This window comes from Octodon degus, unplaced genomic scaffold (genome assembly GCF_000260255.1).
Source record: "Octodon degus isolate 3935 unplaced genomic scaffold, OctDeg1.0 scaffold00046, whole genome shotgun sequence".
Classification (NCBI taxonomy): Eukaryota; Metazoa; Chordata; class Mammalia; order Rodentia; family Octodontidae; genus Octodon; species Octodon degus.
In genome coordinates, this window is record NW_004524622.1 from 9537399 (window position 1) to 9548616 (window position 11218).

The 11218-nt window shown below is 35.0% G+C and overlaps 1 protein-coding gene across 1 annotated transcript in view; it reads right to left on the reverse strand.

Annotated features, from left to right (window-relative positions):
• Nucleotides 1–11218, reverse strand: part of Tnks2 (tankyrase 2) — an 81492-nt gene that overhangs the window by 35810 nt on the left and 34464 nt on the right. Inside the window, exons 9-13 of the mRNA XM_004632061.2 lie at nt 9900–10021; nt 6638–6729; nt 6475–6553; nt 3539–3710; nt 1265–1344 (exon numbers count right to left, since the gene is read on the reverse strand). Of these exons, the coding sequence (XP_004632118.1) occupies nt 1265–1344; nt 3539–3710; nt 6475–6553; nt 6638–6729; nt 9900–10021 (545 nt within the window). The remainder of the gene's footprint in view (nt 1–1264; nt 1345–3538; nt 3711–6474; nt 6554–6637; nt 6730–9899; nt 10022–11218) is intronic.

An 11218-nucleotide genomic window follows, 5' to 3' on the forward strand; every position in this document is an offset into this window, starting at 1 on the left:
CAGCTTAATACCTATCACAGGGAGAGACAATCTTTAATCTAATGACATTATTTTGTTTTCTAAGTCCAATTCCTGCCTCAACCTGTTTTCTTCATTCATCTCTTCCTCTAGACCACTTTGATCATGAAATTAAAGTCAGTCTTTACTACTGTATTTACTAAGTATAATTTTACATTCTTCAATTTATTACTTGGCTTACCAAAACTCAACGAAAAACAAATTATTTGAGATGTCTATACTACTCATCAATTCCAGAGGCTGTTCATTTAAACAATCAAGTGAATAAATTTTCTCTATCAAAATATGGTGAAATTATTCCAAATAGTTATTTCTGCCAAAAGTTGAATAAGTAATTGTAGCTTTTATAAAACTTATTATTCATTACTGCCCCTTCAACTTAGACCATCATAGTTTTGGAAAGTCTTGAAGCAGGAAAACATACAAAACTTTTCTCAGGCCAGGGAGACAGCTCAGTGGCTTAAACACCTGTCTGGCAAGTGCAAGTTCAAAAATTTTCTTACCTACTAGCTTTAAGAATGAAAACATGATTGCATTACTGAAGAAGTATTTAATTTGTGGCAAATGCTGAGTTAATTCTAATTTATATTAGCTAAGTTGAAAGCAGTCCTGCTCTTTCAAAACATAAGGTTTTTATCTATCTAGATACATTCTGTAAATAACAGAAATACCAGGTATAGAGTTAAGACATTACATATATTTGTATGGTGAAACACAAATAGAATCTGAGGAAAGTTTATCTGCTGTAGAAAGTGGAGACATGATCTGAAATTGACTGATGGAAAAAAAGATCTTGATTTAGATAAATTGAAGATTATTAGGCAACAACGGCTCTAGGAAGTGGCAACACAGGCCCTGAGAAGGATGAGCAGAAATCTATACAAAGAATGACTTTTCCCCTTGTTTTATGACATGCTGTAGGTTAACAGTAGTGGATGGTATTTTTTTTTTTTTTTTTTTTTTTTGTGGATAGCAATGTGATACACCTTATTCTTTCACAGGGATGAACAAGTTCTTTAAGCAAAACCCATTTTGTATTGCATCAAGTTTGTACAACTTTGTAAATGTACTGAGATGGGTGTTAAAGAGTCTTTTTCAGTACTCAGTCTTCTTTGTAGAAAATTAGGTATCTCTGTCCTTTAAAAGGGACATTTAAATAAAGCAAACTCTTCATTTTAACAATGCAGATTCATCGCAGTAAAATAAAAACCCAAAGGTTACAAGAGTTTATGAGATCATTTCTTACTTTTACAGTTTCTACATCTCCAGCCTTCGCAGCTTCCAGCAACTGTCTGTCTGCTTCTGAATTACCTAATGGGATACCCTCTAAAAAGGGAGGAAAGAGGAATAGAGTGATTAACTTACATTTAGAAACCAAGATCAAGGTTTCAGAGGGAGGTTTTATCAAAAAGTAAATTAAAAATATTGAAGTGTGTATAATTATAAAATGTAACTTAAGCAACACAAAAGAACATAAATGATAATGAAAGCTGACCTGCTTAATAATCATGACATGTAGTATTCTGGAAAGTTATTAGGAGGGCAAAAGCCAGAAATCAAACTATGGTTCCGGTATTAACTAGGGCAAGCCTCTTACTCTGAATAGTGGCAAAGAGTTTTAACTTTCTGAGTCTCAGGTTTTTTTCAGCTCTGAAGAGCAAAGTTGAAACAAAAATATCTAACATTATTTCCAGGTCCGCAATTGTGCTTTGTATCTATTTCATTTAAGATTTCAGGGAAAAAAAGGGAGTATCTACTTTATATCTTAGAACCAAATAAGCTCTAGATAAAACCTTAAAATAACCATAAGAAAACACAAATGATTTTGTATCTGGACAGAAAAGGTTCTTAGAGCAGTGTATTAAAGGGAGGAATCTTGTCCCTAAACCTCTCAGATGGTAACACAGCATTAAACAAAATCATAAGGCAAAGAACAAAATGAAAAAAAAAAATACAGCAGCACGCATTATGAGAAATGGCAAAAACCACTGATCTTTTGTATTCACTAGTAAACAGGAAAAAGAAATAGGAATTTATACTGATATTTCTAGTTTGCACTAAAAAAACCCTATTCTTTGAATTCACAAAATGAACATTCACCTATGGAAAAAATATCAATAATCACACCTAGTGCTGACAAGAAAAACAGGTCCTTAAATTCTTAATACAAGTGTAAAATGGTACATATAACCCTTTTAGAAGAAAAACTGACAATTATATGCTACCCTTTGATCTAGTAATTTCACTTGAATAATTTATTTCAAGAAACTAGCTCAAAAGTGAAGCTATGTATAAGAAATAGTATTTAGTATAAAACTGACAAGGTCATAATTTTTTTTCCAGACAGGGTCTTGCTGTAGTTCAGGCTGGCCTTGAACTACGTAGTCCAGCTTGGCCACACACTTGTAGCAATCCTCTTGCCTCAGCCTCTCAATTGTTGGGATTATAGGTGTACCCAAGGCAGTAAGTAGACAAATTAATCGTGCTAGTGTTATCATCCCTAATCAAATGAGTTTGGTATGGAAAAATAAAGGTATTCTTGAAAGCAATCTTCTATTTAAATTCAGTTTTGGAAGGGGTGTATCAACTTGCTTAATTCACACAATCAGTATTTCGCTGTAGTATTCTACTGTTTACTAGACCTCAGGTGTACAAATCATCAAGGATGAATGCTAAGAACAGAAGAATCTTTCTTTTTTAGTTTTAACCTGAGTTTTGAGACATCAAAGATACTGCATTAGATTCTTTAGGCAAGTGCTATTTTTAAGGACTGAGGAAGTAGTTTAGAAACAGAGCACTTGCCTGTTATGTATGAGGCCCCCAGTTTAATCCCCAGCAATGGAGAAAAAAATAAAAGACCTTGAAATGTATGGGACCAGATTTCTATGTTGAATGTGTATGCCAATGGTGCAGATGAAATGTAGTAAGTATAAGCACAATCAATAATGATTATCTTATGCAAATTCTATATGCTTTAAATACATAGGATCTAAAGAGGAATGAAGAAATAGGGCCAGTATTTAGAGTACTACATATTATTAGAGTTGCTGTACTAAAAGACCTTCACCTTTTAAACATTTCCTTCTTTTAAAAGCACCATTTTATGATGGGTGTTTTTAATTCTAGCTGCTGGGGGAGTGAGGCAGGAGGATTCCAAACTCTAGGCCAGCTTGGGCAACTGATCCAGCTCCTGTCTCAAAATAAAATTTGAATAAAGGGACTGGATATAGTTTAGTGGAAAAGTGCTTGCCTAACACACAATGGGTTTAATGTTCATTTTCCCTTCCCCTCAGGAACTATTTTATCTGTTCTTGACAGAAATTTGACAGCCACTTATTCACTCAGAGACAGGGCAGAAAATGCAACAAGAACAAATGACTTAATGACATTTGGACATTAACTATAAGTTTTCAAGATGAATTAATAAAGAGCCAAAAACTCATTATCAAATACTACACACAGTACTCAATATATATTAAAAAAACAATTAAAAAATTAATGTCATGGAAGCATTTAATACCTTGGAGCACTTGCTGGATATTTTCATTTCCCATCTGCAGTGCAGTAAAGCCCTGCAGGGATATAATGTTAGGATCACACCCGTAGCTCAGAAGTAGGCGGCATGTTTGTAGATGACCACAATGTGCAGCTCTGTGCAGAGATGTCTGACCAAGATTATCTAGAGCATTGACCTTAACAACGCAGAAAAAGTTGATTTTAGCCTTTAGTGCAAGTTTTAAAACCATAAAAATCATGTAAATCATGTTACTAATTTACAAATTTCAATAGATTATCCAGTGCTAAAGCAAGGATTTATTGCCCAAATCCAGAGCATAAATTCACCAATTCCTGAGGGCTGACATGAGAAGCCCAACCCCATTTTGGGTAACAATGTGAGATGTTCAGTATCTGTTGCTAGCATTAAAGCATTCAGATTCAAGTATTTAGAGTGAGACACTCCTAACAAGGCTGAATTCATGTATGTTTTGGATCTCTGAGGTCTAGAAAAGTAGAGATTAACCCTAGAGCAAACCATAGTCAGGAGCAAAGCCAGAGACAAATTAGCATTAAAATACTTCTTTGGCTTAATTTTCTACTAACTTACAGTATAAAATATAATTCTTACAGAGATGTGGTAGACCCACACAATGCAACAATACAATGGAACAGCTGCTGGTAGGTAGATCAATCTCCAAAGAAAGAGCTTACATAGGAAGAGTATATGAATATGAAGGCCTAGAACAGGCAAATCTAATCTATGTCATAAAAAATAAAAACTGTTATCCCTAGAGATGAAGATTGCCTGAGATGGGAACAAGAGGAGATGTTCTCTGTCTTGATAGAGAAGTTTTGGTTACACAGATGCATGAATTTGCCAAAATTCAGCATACATGTAAGAGTTAATATCTATGCATTTCATTTCATGTAAATAATATCTAAACAAAAACTAAAATATTTAATTTAATTGATGTGTATATAAAGGTATTTGGGGGAAATATACAGTAATCTGCTAATTTTATTGATGTCAAAATTAAGATATATTGAATACATATAACTACAGTAAAAAGTGACAGATGGCACATAATTATTTTCTGTAAAACTCATGTTGGTTATATCTCTGAAAAATTTCACAAGAAACACAGATCACCTTTACCTCTCATTACAATAACTTATCAAAATATAACTGAGAAATTAAGTTTCTCATTAAACAATGCTGTGTCTACTGGTGTGTTTTAAGGCACTGGTCAACTAATATTCATGGAATCAGACAATATTTGAAGAGGAATACACCTTCTCAACAAATATATAACTGGACTACACATAGTCTCCATGCTTACAGATCTGCAAAATATATTTAAAATACCAAGGCAATTAAACTATTTATTCATATACCCAAACTCACATAAGTGAGAAAAGCATCTACTTGATAACATTATTCCGGTACCACTGTGTCTTAAGAATAGGATGACCAATTCATCCTGGTTTCCCTAGGACTTTTTTTTTTTTTTTTTGGCGGAACAGGGGATTGAACTCAAGCTCTTGCGCTTGCCAGGCAACTGCTTATTCTACTGAGCCATATCCCCGGCCCTGGGACTTCTTTTGTTTAGCACTTAAAAGTTCTTTTTCTGGAAACCCCCAAGTCCTGGATAAAAATGAGTAATTGGTCACCCTAGTCACAATCGTCTTACTGAGTTTCAAAAATACCTGCATCCAGGTATTGTTCGATATATCACATGTATGAAAAAAACAATCAATGAAAAGATACAGAAAAGAAAGACAAATGAGATATGCCAAGCAGTCAAGTGGAAATAAACTTTATTTTGTTCAATAATTTACAACAGGAAAGATCAAGATAATACATTATCAAGAACTCCTCCAGTCAAATAGAGATTAGGATACAGAGATCAAGTAATACAGAAAGAAACTGGAAAATTCTAAGTGGTTAACTGAGTGAAGGAAGGAGAGATAAAACTATTCAGCAAAGCCTGTTTAGAGAAGGGCCTCAGGTAGTACCCAAGGGAAAGGGGTTTGTGCTTTTTTATTCTGCCTTCCTGCAGAGGACTTCCACTTCCTATTATATACGAAATTTCTATTAAAGATTTTGTAGAATCTGTGGCCACAAACTGAAAATGCTGAATTAGGCGACCCTTCTAATTTGGGATAAGTATATGTTTCACTATGTAGCATTTTTCAAAAAACCTGTATAAAAAATGAATGACTTCCAGCCTTGATGGAGGTACAATTATTCAATCAATAAAATGCGCTGTACACAAATGTCAACTAAAAGAACAATAGTTTATCAACATGTGTAGGTACAATGTTTCCAAATTATTTAAAGCATTCCCTTCTATTCAAATGCTTTAGATCAGTTACAAAAGTAACAAAAGCTAAAAAGACATTGCTGTGGCAAACAATAGAAGCTATTTATCATGGTAACCAAGGAATAGAAGATATGGTGTGAAATGGTGTGAAAAGATAACTGATCAGGGTCATTATTCCACTAGCTGGAGATATTCTGTTGTATACTATCCTTTTTTTGTGTGTGTGTGGCTTGCCCTCGGCCTGCCCAGGGAGTGGAGCTGGTGTGGAATATGGTGCTGGGGATTGAACCATGGTCCCTGCGGTAGCCTAAGCTTGCCTAAGCAGGTGCTTTAGACTGTTGAACTACCTTGCCAGCCCAATTGTGTACTAACCTTAAGGGTAACTTTGACTCCCCACTTCCCATGGTGTATGGTTAAAAAAGAGAGAAGGACATATACACATAACGTATATGTGAATAAAATACATCAACTTCTCCAAAAAATTTAGAAGTTACCTGCAGGACTACTTTTAATTATAAATTACAAAAGAAAAACATAATACTAATGATAAGTATTTTAGGGGGTCAGGCATTTCATCTAATAAACAGAAAAAGAACTCACTAGGTTACCAAAGATTACCAAAAAGGTAATATACCTTTGCTTCATGTTTCACCACTACTTCAACAACATCATTATGAGCTTTTTCAGATGCCACGTGCAGAGGAGTCAAGAATCTTAAAAGAGAGAGAGCCAGACAATGAGTATATTTTCCAGAGAATAAAATGTCAATAATATTTAATCATTAAAAGTATACTTACTCTTTAGTCTTTTCATTGATGTTAGCTCCTTTTCTTAGCAACAATTCACATATTTGTTTTCTTTTGGGATATGGAGATGCAGCAGCACAATGCTAAATAATTTAAATTGTAGCATTAATCGAGGACTATACATAGCTGGTTTTTACTTAAGAACACTTGTGCTTCCAATCAAGATGGGGAAACTATTTAACTTCTTTATTTTTGACCTAACTGCTTTTGATAAATTCTCTTTTGGACAAGAGGTGCAATAATTACCATATTTGGACCCAGGATAAAAATCTCACGTGCCAGATGACATTTGTTATTAAATATCTACAAAAATCTTGTCTCATTCCTTGAAGAAGCCACAACTGATATGATGAAAAACTTAATGTGAGCAACACCCCTTTTGAAACTGTTTCCATATAGCATGGTGTCTATGTTTAAAAGTTAAGAAAATACCCTTGGGATTTCTTTTTATTAATAAAAAATATTCACTGGCTCTGAAATCTCCTTTGTCAATAGTACTGACAGACTAAGTTATAGACTGAGTAGGATTTATCTATGTCAATTACTTGCTGCAGCAGAATAAAGAGGTTGGATTACCTGACTGGCATACTCAGTTTTATAAAATATGCTTGGGAGCTCCAAGCTGCAGCACTTGTACTTAAGTTCTATCAAGGAGGAAAAGGAGATAAGAGGTAGGAATTTGTCAGTTAAACCTAATACTTTGTGGTCATGGTCCATATCTTTGCAACCTCAACATACAGGAACATACTCATGGACATAAGGCATTCAGTAATGCTGGAATGACAACTAATCAATGAATGTACGTTAAAACTAAAATCTGAAAATTTATGCAATAAAAGTTCTGGCTAATTTTTAAGTAAAGCCAGTCAATATATCTAAGCACATAGTAGACATGAAATTTGTTCTCTGATTGTAACCTGTAATTATAAAGCTTATCAGATCCTCATAGCTTTGATACTCCTGTAGTTACCAAAATAATTTCTTCATCTTCAATAAAATCAAAACTAATTGGGGAACATAATTTTTTTGGCATATTAAGGGTAATAACTTCAGGACTTCTATAAGGAGAGCACAGAAAATAGTTTATTTCTAGCAATTCTTTATCACATTCACCTCAAACTACACCTACTTCCTCTGCACCATCTTAGAGCAGAGTCAAATCTCTGGAAACTGAAGAAATTGCTCCTAGAACATAAGCACCTCCAACAGTAATTCTCAGCATGTTTTAAAGTTATTTAGTGGGCCAGCCAAGAAGCTCAATGGATTAAAGCACCTGCTTAGGCAGATGCAGGGACCAGGAATTTGATACCTGGGCCTGCCGTGCTGGCCCCTGCTGAGAGAATGATTGAGAATGGGCATGGTGGTGCATGCCTGTAATCCCAGCACTTGGGAGGCTGTAAACAGGAGGATCACTATAAATCTGATCTACGCAGTGAGACCCTGTACACCCTGTCCGAAATAAAATAAAGTTATTTAATAGAAAAATAGGGCAAACAATGAAAACAACAGGTAATTAAGACACTCCTCTTCTCTATGCTTTGGCTTTTCATGGGTTTAGTTAGTTGGAATCAACCACAGTCTGAAAATATATGGGAAATTTCAGAAAGAAATAATTTTTAAGTTATAAATGGTGTGTGTTTTTGAGAAATGTGATAAAAATTTGCATCATCTTGCTTGGGATGTGAATCATCTCTTTGTCCAGTGTGTGCAGGTGATACATGCTACCTACTTGTTATTAACTTAGCAGTTGTCTTAGGCAGCAACAGATTGAGGTACCATGGTGCTCCTTTTCAACTTAACTCTTGTATTATTTAATGGCCCTAAAGTACAACAGTAGTGATACTAGGAATTTTGGTTCATCAAAGAGAAGCTATATGAAGTGTGTCCTTTAAATGAAAAGTCTCAATAAAGATAGAAAACATACTGTATGTGAGGTTGATAGGAGCTATAGCTAAGTTACTGATGTTAACTTCTTACTGTGCCTACTTTATAAATTAAACTGTATCATATGTAAAAGAATATGGCTTAGTACTATCTGTGGTTTTATGTATCCATTGGAGATATAAGAAAATAGTCCCCGTAGAAACAGGAAATTTCTGTTTCAGTTTCCAAACTAAAACTTTTCCATGTTAGGCTTTCCAAGTTTCTCTGAATCGTTTGAGTGCCTTTGTAGTATTAATCTTGTATTAACTTATATTAGTCTACAGCTTTACTTTTTTACTTGCATTGTTTTTAAGAAGTAGCAAAAAGATTGAAAATATTTATAAGTAAACTTCTACATGAACATTCAGTTTATATTAAGGCATAAGGATAAAAATTTATTATAAAAAAGACTACTAGCTAAGGCTACCATAAGTGAAATATGCTAATACATCAACTTATAAATTTTCTCCCAGCTAAAGTGCATTTTGCAATTCATGAAAGAGTTTTTCTTTTTTTTTGGTGGTACCAGGGACCAAACTTAGGACCTTGTGCCTTATCCCACTGAGCTATCTCACCAGCCCACAAGAGTTTTTCTTTACAAATTGCTACTTTCAAGGTAATCCCTGATTTTAGCCTGCCTGCCTTCCTTTTCTTTCTTTTTTGTGTGGCTGGCTCAGCCTGACACATGTGGTGCCAGGATTGAACTGTGGTCCTTACACACTTGCCTAAGCAGGTGCTTTAGACCGCTGAGCTATTTCACCAGCCCTCCTGTTTCTATATTCTGTCACTTATCCTAACACCTATCAAATTTTTCTACTCATCTCTATGTTGTTGTATCTCCATAGTGTTGTTACTGCCATTAGGGAAGTAACCTTTAAGATACTTCACATTTTAGACCTATTTCTGAAAAAATATTGCAAAACTTGAAGGAAACACACCAAACGTTTTATTTTGAGATTGAGTCTTATTATGTTGCCCAGGCTAGCTTTGAGCTCTTCATTTTCTTATTTCACAGGTAGCTGGGACTACAGGCTTTTTTTCTGGATGGTGGCATTATTTTCTCATTATTTTCAGTGAGTTTCAAATTTTCTAATGTAAGCATTTAAACCCCTCAAGTGGCAAATGATACATATCACATGTAATACAAAAATTACATATATAATGTACCAGATACATGAAGAAAATTTTTCTTGAATAGATTCTCAAATTTAAAATGAAACTGCCTTTGAGAAAAGAGGCTATTCTTTGAAATTTTTCTTTTTATATATGTGCACACTACTTTTAATTTTTAAAAATTATAGATTTTTAAGAATTAAGTTTAAAACATTACCAATGCTGTTTCATGTGTTTGAGGATGCTTGAAATTCACCATTTCCAGAGAGAGATGTTTCTTGATTCGTGTAACATCAGCTTCCCGTGCAGCCTGCAGCAATGAATGGCCTTTAAATTCATCTAGATGAAGAAACATTTAAGGCACAGGAAAATTAGCAAACAAATGATGCCTTTCCTAGTAAAAGACAACTAGGATTTTTCTCAAAGTTATTTTCAAACCAGTCTTTCAAAATAGCTAGACTGGGGCTCTGTAGCGATTCTCAAAATATAGCTCTGGAAAAGTCGTAATGGTACTCCAGTCCCCTCCATAAGGTTCAGTTTATCCAGGAGTCTACACAGATTAAGGGCATAGCAGACAGTTGGTCTGCTCTCTTTCACAAAGGGTTTACAGTACATTAGAGTGCTGTAAAACATACCCAGACCAGGGTTTTGTGAATATTCCAAAGCACAGAATTTTTCTCAGTAAAAAATAAAACAAAGGGGGACCGGGGAGATAGCTCAGTAGAATAAGTGCCTGCCTGGCAAGCGCAGGAAGTTCAATACCCGGTACTGCAAAAAATAAATAAATAAAATAAATAAATAAAACCAGAGGGCGATCATCATCCCTACATTAACACTATGGCAGTGGCAGACTGGCTCAAGTCTATAACGAGGACTGGATGAGTTGCTTACCACAATAAAAAGAGCATTTTCTCAAGGTTTCTCTTGTACTCATCAGACTTGTGAAACTACCCATTATCCTTTATTATTCTACAATACAAGCTATTTATACGTATAAAAACTAAATCTGAACTGGGTAATCATTTTTTTCTGTCTACTTCAAAAGAACCACAGAACTCAGCCCAGATACCAAATAGTAAATGTTAGGATGTGGGGACCAGCTGAGAGTGGTGGTACATTCCTCTAACTGCCATAGTCAAGAGGCAGAGGAAGGAAGATCTTGAGTTTAAGGTCATGTGAGACACATAGCAAGACCCTCTCTCAAAAAAACAAAGACTTGGGAGAATGGTTTGTGCTTATATTATTTCATTTATTACATTTATGCCTTGTAATCTGAGCAACTACTTTAAAGATAATATGCAATATATTAATCACTATTAGTCTACTATCATGTTTTGAAATTATGCATCATTTTTTTCTCTTTAAAAAAAGACCTGGGGAGCCGGCCAAACAGCTCAGCAGACTAAAGTGCCTGATTAGGCAGAGCGCAATGGCCAGGGTTCGATCCATGGCCTATGCCGGCCCCGCCCCTGAGTCGCTGAGATGGTGATTGAGACTGGGTGTAGTGGCGCATGCCTATAATCCCAGCTCCTGGGA